Raw genomic sequence first — 14,488 nt, forward strand, 5'->3', positions numbered from 1 at the left:
GCAGCCCCGGCCCCAGAACTCGTACTGAGCAGCCAGTGATGCCTCTGGTCCCTCCTGGCTGCAAAAGCAAGCGGGATGAACCGTCTTCAGGGGGGCTGTGGGCTCTGGGGGGGCTCATGGAGACCCCATCACAGCAGATCCCGCACCCCGGGCCAGGGCCGGTTGGGGCAGAGCTGCACCTGGCGCAGGTGAGCGAATGTCGTGTCCCAAAGTTGGAGTGACTCAGGTTCGTGGATTTCCTTTGTCAGAATTAAGGTGAAACGACACCAGGGGAGTTCGAACAACAATCAACATTTATTTAACCTAGCTAACCTTGCCCAAGTACAAGTGAACTTATCAATATGAACCTTGCATCATGTCATTAAGCTGCTGTTTGAAAAGAGAAGGGAGGTGTAGAAAAAGAAGCGGAAAAAGGAACATGAAACTGTGTCAGAAGGAGAGCCCTCCCGCTGAGTCACGAGGTTCAGAGCAGACCCCCTTGCTTTCCAGACTCCTTCTCAAAGGGGAGCCCAGGGGCGGCTGGGTCCGCTCCTAGTCTCAGACTTGGTCGACGGTTTATGTTTAAAAGGATGAGGTGTAGGGACTGTGGAAAAGAGAGAAGAAAAAGAGGGGGAGAGAGAGGGAAAGAAAGACAGAAAGAAAGAGAGAAGAAAAGGGTTTCACCAGTCCTGGGTCCAGCGTTGGTCCAGCCAGCGTAGAGATCCAGTTCCGGAGGGCGCGCACTGAGGACTCGTTCTCTCTTCTTTTATAGTGTGTTAGTCGGTGGTCTCGACATGTACAGTTCACATTCCCGGGATTCTCTGGAATTGGCCGGTGAGCTTTGAGGGGGTTCACTGGGGAGTTGCCTCTCTTTCCCGGCTGGCATGACAGCTTAAGGTAGAAGCACAGACCCATCCTCCGTGGGGCACCCTCCTCCAGGCGCATACACTGCGCTCCTTCTCCTGGTCACTTAAGATAAGGAATTGTGGCTTCGGAGAAGCGCAGTCCCACCCTCTGTGGGGCCCTCTCCTCTGGCCACATTGTCCTGTTCACAAAACTCCAGCATTTTTACAGAGGCTGTTTTCCCCACCAAAGTTCTCTAATGAATATTTGATACTGACTATAATTTGTCAGACCATCACAGCGAAGCGTGGCCGTCCCTCCCTCCTGCCACCACCGAGCAGGAAATGCCGGGCACCGGGCACCTCGACATGCCGGGACCCCCGACCCCCGCCACGCCGCCGGAGCCCACGGTAAGACGGGGGCCCTGAGGGGACATGCCTGCCCTGCTCTGCACTGCCCTGGGCTGCAGGAGCCTCTGCTCCCAGTGCCGGACACCCACGGGGTGCAGGTCACCCTCCACAGCCCTGTTGCAGCTGGCCCCACTGGGAACCCCCGCAGTGAGCCATGGTTGTGGTGGGAGCAGCACGGGGGATGTCTGGATCCTATAGGAGTTTCTGCAGATCGTTGTCCCCTAGCCACCCACATGCCAAGGTGGATGGCCAGCCTTTGGGTCTCAGCCCAGCTCGGTTCCTCTTGCAATCCCTCGGCCATGGAGCAGTGCCCTTTCTCCATCCCTGATGGGTGGACCTTGCAATGTGCCCTGCGGCTGCAGTTTGGCAGAGCTGCCGGGATTTCTCAGGGTGCACAAAGCAGCTGGAGCCCGGTGTCCCCTTGGGCACAGGGCAGGTCTCCCACCCATCTGGAGGGCTCTGGGGAGCCTGTGCCCAGCAAAGCCAGTCCTCCTCTTGAGGGCAGGTGGGACAGATGCTTTTCAGAGGCCAGAGCATCTCTGTAAAGAGCTGAAGGGAGCCCACTGCTCTCCCTTTTCTCGGGGCCGCAGGTCACTGCTGGGGTGTGGGGCTGTTAGGGGCAAGTTGGGTGCGGGTGCAGGCTGCTGCCTGAGGGGCTGTGCAGGCAAATTTCCTTCTGGGGGACAGAGAGAGTGGGACAGGCAAGACGAGGGGGTCACAGCTCCCAGGTAACCCCAGACAGCGTGGGGTACATGAACGGTGGGGGAGATGGGGCTGCTCAGCAGTCCCCTATGTGCAGCCCCTGTGGTATGGCCTGGGGGGGCCTGCCTCTCCTTCCTGAGACCCCCCTCTTCTCTCCAGGCAGTCCAGTGTTGCTGGGGAGGGTGGTCAAGATCTGTCCTGGAGGAACCTGGGGAAAGCTGCAGCCCAGGTGGCAGAAGGGACCTCCAAAGAAGGACCATGTGGCTGGAGCAGCCTCTGCAGGCTGGTTTGGGGGAATCCTTCCATCCTTTCCAGGGTGGCAGGACATGTGCCCAGGGAGTCGGGTGCTGGTGAAAGGGATCACAGCCCCAAACCCTGCCATGACCTTGCAGCTCCCTGTGGCACTGCTGGCTGTGCCCTAGGAGCAGAGCATCTGTCCCCGCCGGGGCCCCACCAAGCTGCTGGCCAGCTGCAGGAGTAGTTGGGGCAGTAACTCACGATAACAAATGAGGCACAACATCCCCATTCCCTCTCCCCACCACGCTCATTCCCCCTTCAGCAGAGGTGCCGGCAGGATCAGGGTGCAGGTTTCAGGGCTAGTGAGAGGTACGAGTCCCCATTGCCCTGCTGGTCCCCCACCTCTGTGCCAAGCGATGGTCTGCATGGCATCAGGTCTCCCCTCGCTGTGCCTGGCATCTCATTTTCCCAGTGCAGCATGAGCCGATGGCTCCAGCCCTTGCTCGCAGGTCTCCTGGCCAGGCGCGTGGGCAGGACCCCGGCAAAGGTGGGAGCTGGAGGTGGCCCCACGGGCCTCAGAGGCACTGGGCAGGAGGGCTTTGATGAGCAGGGCATCAAGCAGTGGCAAGCACCCCTGCACCCACTGTCATCTGCCTGGTGCAGGGCTGGGTGCCAATCCAGGCAGTCCCTATGTTTAGATAGTCCTGGGTGCATAAGTCAGAGCAGAGGTGAAAAACCCATCGGCGGAGGGTGGGTGAATGCCAGCTGCTGACTTTCACACTATGGGAGGATCTGCTGGATCAAACCTGCCCAGGGTTTTAGGGCTGGGGTCTGCCCGGACCTGCGCTGGCTCCTGGAGCCTGAGGAGGAGCACGGAGCTCTGGGCCAGCCCGAGCCTCCCATGTCCCATAGCACGGGCCATGGCGGGGTCCCGCTGGGCAGGTTTCAGGGAAAGCCTCAAAGCCCCTTTGGGAACCAGATGCTTTTTCAGGGAGAGCTTGGCCGTGCCCAGCCCTGTCGAGGGGCCTTGCAGGGTTTGCAGCTTACAGCCAGTGGTTCCTGATGCTTTGCTCCCATCCGCAGGTCAACATCCTCCAGATGGAGGGTCCAACCACTGACCCCACCAGCCAGCCCTGGCCGGGACCCCCACCCCAGCCTGAGATCCCAGCCCCCAGCTCGCGCCGGGAGACCTGGACCGGCAAGTACAAGTTCCTGCTGTCCTGCCTGGGCTACTGTGTGGGGCTGGGCAGCATCTGGCGATTTTCCTACCTGTGTTACCGCAACGGAGGAGGTGGGTCCCTGCTGTGGGCATACACGTCCCTTCCCGGGCAATCGGGCACTGCTCACTTCTGGATGGAGGCCAGGAGCATGGGGGGCTGGGGATGGACAGTGTGATGGTGCACAGGGGCTGTGCTCACCAGGACAGCAAGCATGGGTGCTGGCAGGATTCAGGGTCTTGTGTTGCCCACCACGACTTTAATACCACTGTGAAGACCACAGGGAAAGATGCTTTAAGAGTTCAAAGCATCTCCACATGAGTCTGCCAGGGACTTCTCCTGCTGGGGCTGTCCTGTGCAGCCCAGAGATGCACCTGCCTCTGGGATGAGCCTGGGGCAGCCTGCAACACTGTCCTGGGTGGTTTGGGCCGAAAAGAGCTGCCTCCAGGCAAAGCCCCTCTGCAGAGCATCTCTGCCCCCGCCCGGAGAAGTGGGGCTTGGCCAGAAAGGCAGTGACCCCCCTGCAGCACTGTCAGCTCCTCCGCAGCAGTGGTAACAGGGACCGCCTGGTGCCATGCAGCTGCGAGCTGTTGTGCATGGTGCGTGGAGGTGCCTGTCCACTGTAAAATCCAATTCAGTCAGCCAGGAGCGCCCAGGAAGGCGGCCAAGCAAGGGCAATAACCTACCACATTTCTGGGGAAGGACAAAGTGCAGGGAGCTCAGCGTGTAGCTGGTGCCTGGTGGCAATGCCCCAGGATGCAGTGCCATGTCTTTGCGCTGTGGGACAGGAGAAACCTCCCCAAAGGTCATTCTTGAGCCCCTCGCTGCTTCTGCTGCCCTGATGTTGTCTCCTCCTCTTGCACCCAGCTGGAGGGCCCACCTTTCCCCATCCAGCCCTTGCCAGCTTCGCTGTGCCTCCAACCCACGTTGCTCTGCCCTCTGGCATCTCCCTTTATGCTGGGCATCGCAGAAGTCTGCACTGCTCTGCTACTGCCTTGGGATCCCCGATGCTCTGTGGGCTCGCAGCCTGCCCAGCCCCGCAGCCTGCCCTCCCCAGAGCAGTCTGCGGGGCTTTTATTGCGCTGGCTTTCTACATTCACTCCAAACTGCCCAGTTAAATTAGTGATTTCCCCTTTGCCCCGTGGATGTTCCTTAAATTGCTGTAACTGAAGTAATTTGCTAACAGGCCAACCGACTTGTTCGGGGCATGGCCGGATGGCGGGTGTGCTTCTGCGGTGGCAGAAGCAGCCACGCATGGGACACAGGACTGTGGGACCCTGCACGGTGCTCCATAGCCCCCTGCCCCGCTCTCCGGCCATCCCCGACACCGCAGGTGTCCCCCGCTGAGCCGATGCGAGCCGGCCTGGCTCCGAAATGCCCTGCCTCGCGGGCACTCACCCCTGCTGCCCGCCGGGGCTGGCACCCATCCCTGTGATGCCGCGCAGGTCTGGGGCAGCCCTGCCCTAGCACCAAGGCTGGGGAGGGGGCAGAGGGGGAATCATAGGATCGTTTAGGTTGGAAAAGACCTTCAAGATCATCGAGTCCAACCATCATCCATGCCCACTAAACCACGTTACGGAGTAGCGGAAGGAGAAGCGGCTGCTCCCGTGGGAGCTGCTGCAGACACCGGCGTGTGCCCTGGGGCACCTTGCCACCACGGGGATGGGGGTGGCAGTGGGGTGACCTGCTCCAGAGACTGGGGACACAGACACAGCCGTCCCCACCCGCTGCAGTCTCCCCCGTCCTGGGGGATGGCTGCGGAGGACACCGGGCTTTCCCGTTGCCGCAGACACCCTGAGCCTCCCACTCCCGGTGCTCCCACCACCCATCACACGCTCCTCGCTCCCCAGCCCTCTCCCGGGACACGGCTGCCTGCGGGCAGGGGCTGCCTGCACCCCACGGGGCCATGCGTGCCCAAAGCCGGGTGCTCCCCGGAGGGTGGGAGACGGGCTGTGCTGCAGGAGCTTTGCGGGGTGCATCGCCTTGCGGAACCCCCAGACCCCTTCTCCCAGCAAGGCGAGGCCGGCTTCGGCCGGGCACAGCGATCGGTGTGCTCGCCACTGGATGTCACTGCCGGCCGCCCGGCCGTGCAGGGCCCACGCTGCCCGTGGGCAACCGCCGAGGCAGGGCTAGGCACTGCCCGGCACCCACGGGGGACAAGGAGGCATCAGCCAAAGGAGCTGGGGGCCAGCAGGAGAAATGGGGGTGCAGGGGGAGCGGCTGCCCCCTTGGCCCTCCACCCCAAAGGATGGGGATGGTGGGGGACAGGCAGTCGTGGGGGTTTTTATCCCAAAGCCGTGGAGCTGGGGAGGTCGGGAGGTTTGTTCCCGTGTGGCACCTCTTGCAGAAGGCCCCGGTACCCGTGTTGGACTGGCAGTAAAGGAGCCAGAGCCACCATTTCCCAGCATCGTAGGCAGAGCAGGGACGCACTACACTACCTCGGTCCCACTGCCCGGTCCCCCGGCCCCACGGACGGTGCCTCCAGCTGCAGGGAGCCAGCGGGACTGGGGCACCATCGCCCCTGGCTCCCAGCCTCTGCCAACAGCCAAGCAGGAGTTACCGATGTCCCAATGGGGCTTTAAACCCGCGGCGGTCCCCTCCTCCCCAGGCTGAGCCCCGCAAAGCCTCTGCCAGAGCTGGCCGGTGAGTCCCCTGCAGCCTGCGCAGCAGATGCAGAGGCAGCCTGCTCCCCCCAGCACTGCGCTAATGAGTGCCAGGCTAATGAGCAGTCAGCCCCATATCTGGTCTGTCAGCGAGGCTGCGGGGGAGCGGGCTTTGAACATGGCATCGTGGCTGGAGAGCTGCTCCCCTGCGGGGAATGGCTATCGCTGCGCCAGAGCTTTGCCACCGGGAGAGGATGGGCTTGGGCTGCAGCTGGCTGCCAGCTGGGAAAGGCCGATTTCTCCCCTGGAAAATGTCCTTTTCCAGCACAAATTTGGCCTGTCTGAAGTTGCAAGGAGCAGGATTTCCTCCACAGAGAATGCTGTTGGTGAGACAAGCTGTGTAAAGATGCAGATGTCAGTGTATCGCCAGAGGAAGCTCCAGGATCTGCTGTGGGTGCATCCCACGGTCCTGAGCATCCCATGGCCCCGAGCACCACTGCAGCACCCACAGCTGCACCCCAGCGCTGCTCCCACCACCCATTCCAAGCCAGGGCCAGCAGGATCCCACCAGCTCCCAGCTCAGGCCCCCGCTGCAGGGCTCATGGGGAACTCCTCTGCTGGGGACAGCCCCCAGGATGGAGCCAGCAGCCCCGGGGGGCTTTCCCTGCTCCGCTGCATCCTGCCCGGACACGTGTCCCCGCCATGGGTCCAAACCCTGCATGTCTGTCCTCTGGGAAGCCCAGACTAGTGCTGGCCACCCCCCCGACCCGCTCCCTCTCTCCTCCCAGGCGTCTTCCTCATCCCCTACTTCATCATGTTGCTCGGCATGGGGCTGCCCCTCTTCCTGATGGAGCTGAGCCTGGGTCAGTACGGAGCCGCGGGGCCCATCACTGTCTGGAAGTGCTGCCCGCTGCTGAAAGGTGGGGCTGGGGGCCGGGGACACCTCTCCTTCCTGCCCCCGCAGCCGCTGGGGCCGGCTGGGCTGTGGGAAGGGGTGTGGGGTGGGCACGGGGGCTGGGACACCCTCTTGGCGAGGTCCCAGTCTGCACCCCAAGTCCCTGGGCAGCCCCGGGCGGGTCTCCTGCTGCCTCTCCAACCCCTTGAACCCACAGTGGGGCCGGGGGTCTGTGGGATGCGGGCAGACCCCTGCCTGCCCCCCCCCCCCAGCAGCCCCTCTCTTCGCGCAGGCATTGGCATTGCCATGCTGATCGTGTCCTCCCTGGTGTCCTTCTACTACAACGTCATCATTGCCTGGGCTTTCTACTACCTGGGCTCCTCCTTCCAGAGCCCCCTGCCCTGGTCCTGCGATGCCCCCAGGAACGTGTACCTCTGCCAGGTCGGTGGTCCCCGGGCGGGCAGCGTTGTGGGGTCCGGTCCCGGGGTGGATGCTGCGGGGCCAGACGCTGCACGAGGACTGGGCAGGTGGTTTCTCTTGGAGAAGCTTTGCGTGCAGCAGAAGAAGAGGGTCAGGCTGGGGCTGGGGCCGGGAGGGACGTCGGGGATGGTGGCGATGGCAGCTGGTGGTGACGGTGACCTGCCGGGGCTGTGTGTTGCAGAATGCGTCAGGGATTGTCAGCTGGGTCAGCGCCAGCGAGGTTTTCTGGAAGTAAGTCCCTGCGTGGCCGCATCAACGTGTGCCTCCCTCGGACCGTGGCTGGGGGTCCGGCCCCGGCTCCATCTCTCCTGGTCCCGAAGGGACAGGGCTGAGCCCCCGCGGGCAGTGGTCGGTGATGCCGGAGGCTTTGTGAGGGGGAAGGGGTGGGTGAGGACATTGCGGAGGCGAGTGCCTCGCGTCCCCTGTCCCGCTGACCCACGTCCCCGCGTCGCAGCGAGCGGGTGCTGGGGGTGATGCACAGCTCCGGCCTCGGGGACCCCGGCGCCGTGCAGTGGCCCCTCGCCCTGTGCCTGCTAGCAGCCTGGATCCTTGTCTTCTTCTGCACGCAGAAGGGCATCCACAGTTCAGGCAAGGTGAGGGGCAGTGTGTGGGGGCTGTGGGGGAGCTGCCGTGCCGGCGGAGCGGGGCGGAGCTGAGCCGTGCCCTGCGCAGATGGTGTACTTCACGGCCACCTTTCCCTACCTGGTCATCCTCACCCTCATCATCTGGGGGGCCACGCTGGACGGCTCCCTCGACGGCATCCGCTTCTACCTCTCCTCGGACTGGAGCAGGCTGCAGAGTGCCCAGGTAACCCCGCAGCGGGGCTGGGGGTTCCCTGATGGCAGCGATCCCCCCAGCCGGGGCCGGTGGGGCAGGCTGGGCTGGGGAGTCCTGCAGCCCCCCCGCACCATCATCCCCCAGGTGTGGAGCGACGCGGCCTCACAAATCTGCTATTCCCTGGGCATCGGGTTCGGCGGGCTGGTCTCCATGGCCTCCTACAACGAGTTTCACAGCAACGTCATCCGGTGAGCGGGGCCGGGGCGCGAGGGGCACGGGGGGTGCGGGCTGTCGGGGCAGCCCCGGGTTGCAGCTGGGGAGGAGCAGGGTGGTGGTGGGGAGGTCCGAGCCCCACGGCCCATCGGGATGCCCCCATCTCCATCCTCACCTCACGGGCGTGGGGCTGTGATGCCCTTCCCGGCAGGAACACCTTGGTCCTTGCCATTGGGACCTGCTGCACCAGCTGCTTTGCCGGCTTTGCCATCTTCTCGGTGCTGGGGCACATGGCCTGGAGGAAACAAGTCCCTGTGGGCAGTGTCACCGACTCAGGTATGGGCTCGGGGACGGGGGACTTGTGCTGTGCCGTGCCAGGGGACATCACGGTGCCCTGCACAGGGATGGGGGCCACGGGGCTGCAGCCGAGCTCACATCCAGCCTGGCTACCAGCTTGCTGGACTTGGCCTGTCTCACCATGGCGTGTCCTTTCACGCTTCCCTTCGTCTCACCCCGCAGGCCCCGGGCTGATGTTCGTGGCATACCCTGAAGCCCTCTCCCTGCTGCCCATCTCCCCGCTCTGGTCCATCCTCTTCTTCCTGACGCTTTTAACGCTGGGAGTGGATACTTTGGTGATTGTCAGCTCGGGCAGCCCAATGTCCCTCCCCGTGCCTGGCCTTGGGGTGCCAGGGACACCCCGTCTCGGGCATGCAGATGGCATGAAGTGCACGGGCCAGGAGCATGAGGGTGGTGCTGGGGTGGAGGGGGGGATGCATGGCCCCATGCATGTGGGGCTGCACCCAAGGTGATGGGGCAGGGATGCAGCCACATCCCACTGGCACAGGCCATGGGTTTCTCCACGTGTCCAGGTGTCACAGGGATGGGGATGCACATGGGGACAGTGCCCTGCAAAGTCCCCTCTGCAAGGACTGTCCCCAGTGCCCAGTCTGGGAGAGGCAGGGACTGGGACATTCCACCCCCCCCCCGACATCCCCTGTCCCTCAGTTTGGGAACATTCAGGCCATCACCACAGCCATCCTGGACGAGTTCCCGGCCCTGCACAGCCGGAGGAAGAAGGTGGCGTTGCTGGGTGCTCTCTGTACCTCCTTCTACCTGCTGGGGCTCCTGCTGGTCACCCAGGTATGGCATCCCCTGCACCCCCATCCAGCGGCACCCAGCACCCTTGGGGTGATGCCAGAGTGGAGGTTGGGGAACGGCCTCCTCTCCCAGTCTCTGCACAAGCGCTTAGGTGGGAGGATGGAGGGCTATTCATAGGCCCTGGCGTCAACGCTGTCCATGGCAGGGGGTGCCCTGCGCCCACCCCGCTGCCCTGAGCTGTGCTGACCCTGTCCCTCACCACCTCACAGGGAGGCATCTTCTGGTTGACCCTCATGGACAAGTACAGCACCGGCTTTGGGCTGATCACCGTCTCCCTCTTCATGTGCCTGGGCATCGCCTTCTGCTACGGTGAGCGGAATGGGTGGCCCCGGGGTACGCTGCAGGTGCAGGGTATTTACAGCACAGGGCAGCCCCTGGCTACCACGCTGCCAAGGTTTGGCATTCCTGGGGCTCGTGGCAAACCGTGGCCAGGCTCTGTAGGGTGCGCCTGCAGCTGTGGAGAGCTTGGGTGGGCAGAGACTTACCCCCCTAATCCTGCTGCCCACACGGAGCTCAGCCCTGCAAGGAGATGGTGCAAGGCTGAGGTGCAATTTTCCCTGTGTATGGGGGATGTAATTTCTTTTCCACCACCAAAGCATGGTGGATGTTCAGCACCACCACTGCTGGCATGGCTCAGCCCGAGCACGGGGTGTCGCGGGTGCCCCGGAGCGGGTGCACCCGGCAGGGCCATGCAGAGGGCAGGCAGGGGCTCGGCCATGACCCTCTCCTGGGGTGCCTGCAGGCGTGAACCAGTTCTGCCAGGACATCATGGACATGATCTGCCAGTGCCCACCCTGGTGCAGGCACATGCTGGGCTACTTCAAGGCGTGCTGGACCTTCTTCACCCCCTGCCTGCTGCTGGTGAGCACTGAGCACTGTCCCGGGGCTGGAGGTTGAGGGGAGAAGAGCTCCCTTCCCTCCATCTCTCCCTCCCCTCTGAGAGGGGCAGCTCTTGCCATGGGTTTGGAGCGGGGCTGCCCAGTCCCGGTGTCCCCCCCGGGCCTGTCTGTGGCTGCTGGAGGGAGCTCAGGGCACCCCTGGGGGTCCCTGTGGCTCCCAGCCTGGCCAAGACCCCTGGGCCCAGGCAGTGCCATGGCGTCATGTTGCTTGTGCCCGCTCTGCCCTTCAGTCCGTGCTCATCTGCACCTGCCTGCACATGCACCGTGTGCCCCTGCACCATGGCACCTACGAGTACCCCACCTGGGGCACGAGCCTCAGCATCTGTATGGGCGTCCTCACCTGCCTGCAGGTCCCGCTCTGGGCCGTTGTGGCCCTGTGCCGCGAGTCGGGGACGCTGAGCAACGTGAGTGTGCGAGGCGGGATGGGGCACGGGGACGGGGCGGGGGCAGACCAGGGGCTGCCCCGGTGCTGGGGATGGGGCAGGAGAGGCTGGCGACAGAGCAGAGGCAATGCTGTCCCCCAGGAGAGAAAAAGGGCTGGAGCTGCGGGGCCGGGGCGAGAGGTGGGGTCTGAGCCCCTCCGCCGCCGTGCCCGCTGCTGCCCCTTCCTGCAGCGACGCTGCCCTCTGCCCTGCGGGGGCTCAGGGCAGCCCCTGCTCACCCTTGCCCACCCTCAGCGCTTCCAGAAAGCCATCCAGCCCCTGCACTCCTGGAGGGCAGCCGCTGGCCGCAACATCACTGGAGACGTCATTGCATGGCGTTCACCATCACCCTGACCGGCGGCGACTTCACCGCGCTGCCCCACGGCAGCAGCGAAGACTGATGCCGGCCCCGGGGCACCCCACGTCCTTGCATGGAGCCCCCCGGGAAGATGGGACCCACTGATGATGGACGGGGACACCCGCCAGGGGCCGGCTGCTGGTGCACGTGGCTCCCCTTGTGCCGTCACCATCACCCATCCCGGCGGATGATAATCACTGATCCCAGCACGTAATGCTTTTTCCTGGAAATGTTCTGCATGCTCCAAAGGTGTTTCTGGGGGACTTTGTGACCAGGACCGGCTGCCTGGGCCGTGCTCCAGCCCTTCGCTTGCCTCTGGGCAGTTGCCACATCTCGTTGGAGTGGTTTGGGGGCAGCTGCGTGCATCCCTGGCCCCAACCCAGAGCTCTCCCAGCAGGGCAGGCTGCCGGCAGTGACCCTGGCAGCGGCAGCCGCCTTGGGCAGGGGCCAGGCTGGCCAAGCCCACCGTGGCAGTGGGAACGGCACGCTGACCCCCGGGCAGGGGGCTCTGGGCCCCCCCCAGCTGCCTCCCAGGCGGTGCTTGGGGCCAGCGGCTCTGGCACGGCTGTCACCGCTGCGCTGCCAGGCTGGACTGGCCCGGCAGCCAATTCCAAGCCCCCGGCCCGGGGCAGGTCCCCACTCGCCCATCCCGGGCCCAGGAGCAGCACGGCGCAGGCAAGAGGGGCAAGGGCCGCCCCGGGGTTGGGTTTGTAGCCTCAGGGCGGCTGCGAGCGCACGATGCGTTTGCTGCTGCTGCGATAAAGCTCCATTTTCCAGAACGCTGTCGCCGCGTGCTGCTCGCCGGGCTGGGCCGAGCCGGGGATGTGCCCACGTGTGCCGGTGCCTGCGCCGGGGTCCCCACTGGCCTCCGCGCCGTGGGGTGCCACCACCACCCCGTGCCATGCCGTGGCTGTCGTGCAGCACAAGCAGGGAGGGATCCCGCGCCAATTGCCCCGCCGAAGCACCGGAGCCCTGCGGGACCTGGGCGCAGCTCCTTTGGGACAGGCCGGATCCTGCTGCGTCCTCTCCCTGCACGCAGCCTCTGGCCTGATGCCCCTGAGCTGCCTGGCTGCGGGGTCCCAGCCCACGGGGCCTCATCCTGCTGCCTGCCCGCAGGCTCAGCACCAGGCTGCCTAGGGACAACGTCTCACCGGCTTCAGCTGCAGGAGCAGAGGGGTGCGAGCGGGGAGACTTTGGCAGGGGCCGAGGTTGCCTTGGGCCAGGTCAGCAGCTGGTTCCTTGTCGGGGAAGCTGAGGGGGCCCCAGGGAAGCACTTTAACCCCGGTCCCAATGACCGTCTGTCCTTCCTACAAGTCTCCAGCCCGGCACCAGGGCAGCCGTGCTCTCCCTGTGCTCCTGCTGGTGATGTATGGGTGATATATGGCTCTGCCGCCACATCAGTGGGACGAGACCGTCCCCCAGCAGCAGAAACTGGGCAGCGCCAGCGGCTTGCAGCACGGCCCGTCCCCCCTGCGCCGACCTGGACGGCACGGGGTTATTTTTGGCGCTGAGCAGAAGTGCGTGATCCAGACCCCGTGGGAGAGGACTCTGCTCACGGCCCGGGGATCGCAGGGTCCTGGCGCATGGCCCTGGTGCAGGGGGGGCAGGTGGGGGAAGAGCCGGGGTGTCCATCTGTCCCTGCTGTCCACTGGCCAAGCCGGGGCAGCGGGTGCTGGCTGCTGGGGGCATGGTCCCCAGGGAACCTTCCCACCACCGGCAGGCACCCAGTGCCCCCATCCGCCTCACATAAGACCCCCGCTCTGCAGCCTGGGAAGGGCTGGAAGAAGAGAGCAGCAGATGCCAGCTCGTAAAATAGACTACATGCTTTATTGGATTTAAAAGTTTTATGAAATGACCAAAAAAAAAAAAAAAAAAAAAAAAATCAAGAGTTGGCAGATGCGTCAACAGTTGCCGTTTGGTGGATCCCCAACCCCTTCTCCAGAAGCATCGACAGGTCTCCGCCACCACAAGCAGTGCCGCTGGGCCCCCGGCTCCAGCCCGGGCAGCCCCTGCTCGCAGGGTGCCCACGGGGTCCCACCGCCGCCGGCCCCGCTCCTGGGGGTGGCCGAGCCGCTCCGAGCACGTCCTGCCCACGGCGGCGGGGTGCCTGTGGCAGCAGCCCCCACCACGGGGGCCGAGCGCGGTGTCCCCCCCTCCCCGCACCTCGGAGCAGCCGCGGGGAAATGCAGGCACTTAGTCATTTAGAGGAATTTTTCACTTATCTCAAAGCAACAGTGTAATTGTCTAACTACCACCTACGAAACAAAAAACACCTTTATAGCCCTTCCTGTATTGTCAACATACACATATATATTACTCTGGCATAAAGCAAGGCCCCGGAGGGCTTTCAGCATCCCGCCCTGCCTCCTCTTCCTCCCCTGCCAGACGTGCATCCTCCTCTGCCCACGGCAAGCGAAGCAGCCGGGGCGACCTCGGGCAGCAGCCCACCTCCGGGGACGTGTCGGACGGTGGCACGGGGTGGGGGGCTTGGGACGGAGGGGGCGGCGGGGACAGGGAGCCCGGGCTTGGTGGAGAGCTCAGGGGGGTCGTGTCGTGCCAGGCAGCAGCCTCGAGGGATGCGGGAGGGCGGCCAGGGGCTCCTCTGCCAGCCCCGGCGCGGGGTGCTGCGGGCAGGGGGCTGCAGGGCTGTGCCTGGGGGGAGCAGGGCTTGGCCCTGGGACGGAGCGAGGTTCATCCCCAGGGACGGGCTCAGCCCTCGGACGGAGCAGGGCTCGTCCCACCGTCGCTGCCACGAGCCGGGGACTCCGCGTCAGTGGCCAGGGCCACGATGGTGGAAGCGCACCAAGGCGAGGGCTCCGAGCAGCCCGATGCAACCCGCAGCCTGCCGAGGGAGGACGGGAAGAGCCGCCGAGCCCCGGGCAGCGGCCTGGGACGGACCGAGACCTGCCGCAGGCTGTGCCGGCACCGAACGGCGGCAGGGCTGGGGCCACGGGCTGGCACAGCCAGGCAGACCCCAGCCTCCAGCTGGAGCGACCGTGGCCTCGGGGCAGGGAGGACGCTGCCCGCACGGACTTCGAGGGCAGCGGGCGCCCAGGGTGAGCCTCCTCCGTCCCCTGGGTGCTGAGGGAGGGTGCAGAGCCCCCGGCACCCGACCTGAGGGCAAGCCTGCTTCAGGGAGATGGAGCCAGGAGAGAGGGAGGACATTTTCAGGCTCTTGCCACCCACGTACAGCCTGCCTGTGCCCGGCCAACCCCGCTGTGCCCCGCTCCCTCCCTCTGGCCCTGCCAAACCGGGACATGGGGACAGGGGACGGCCGCGCAGCCGGGACCCCCCC

The 14,488-nt window shown here is 64.8% G+C and overlaps 1 protein-coding gene across 2 annotated transcripts; it reads left to right on the forward strand.

Moving 5' to 3' along the window:
• The first annotated feature begins 939 nt into the window (after positions 1-939).
• Positions 940-11,972, forward strand: LOC128153310 (sodium-dependent proline transporter-like). Of its 2 annotated transcripts, XM_052812537.1 has the most exons (15): positions 946-1,232; positions 3,255-3,462; positions 6,780-6,911; positions 7,179-7,327; positions 7,548-7,597; positions 7,821-7,959; positions 8,039-8,173; positions 8,288-8,391; positions 8,568-8,692; positions 8,876-8,988; positions 9,362-9,496; positions 9,724-9,823; positions 10,257-10,375; positions 10,644-10,817; positions 11,091-11,972. In XM_052812537.1, exons 1-15 carry the CDS (start codon positions 1,167-1,169, stop codon positions 11,187-11,189), a joined length of 1,848 nt encoding a protein of 615 aa, XP_052668497.1. In that variant the 5' UTR covers positions 946-1,166; the 3' UTR covers positions 11,190-11,972. The 2 variants fall into 2 exon arrangements, with proteins under 2 accessions (XP_052668496.1, XP_052668497.1); XM_052812536.1 differs by lacking the exon at positions 7,548-7,597 and having other exon boundaries at positions 940-1,232; positions 8,288-8,692.
• Positions 11,973-14,488: the final 2,516 nt, after the last annotated feature.

The sequence above is a fragment of the Harpia harpyja genome, chromosome 17, assembly GCF_026419915.1.
Source record: "Harpia harpyja isolate bHarHar1 chromosome 17, bHarHar1 primary haplotype, whole genome shotgun sequence".
NCBI lineage: Eukaryota > Metazoa > Chordata > Aves > Accipitriformes > Accipitridae > Harpia > Harpia harpyja.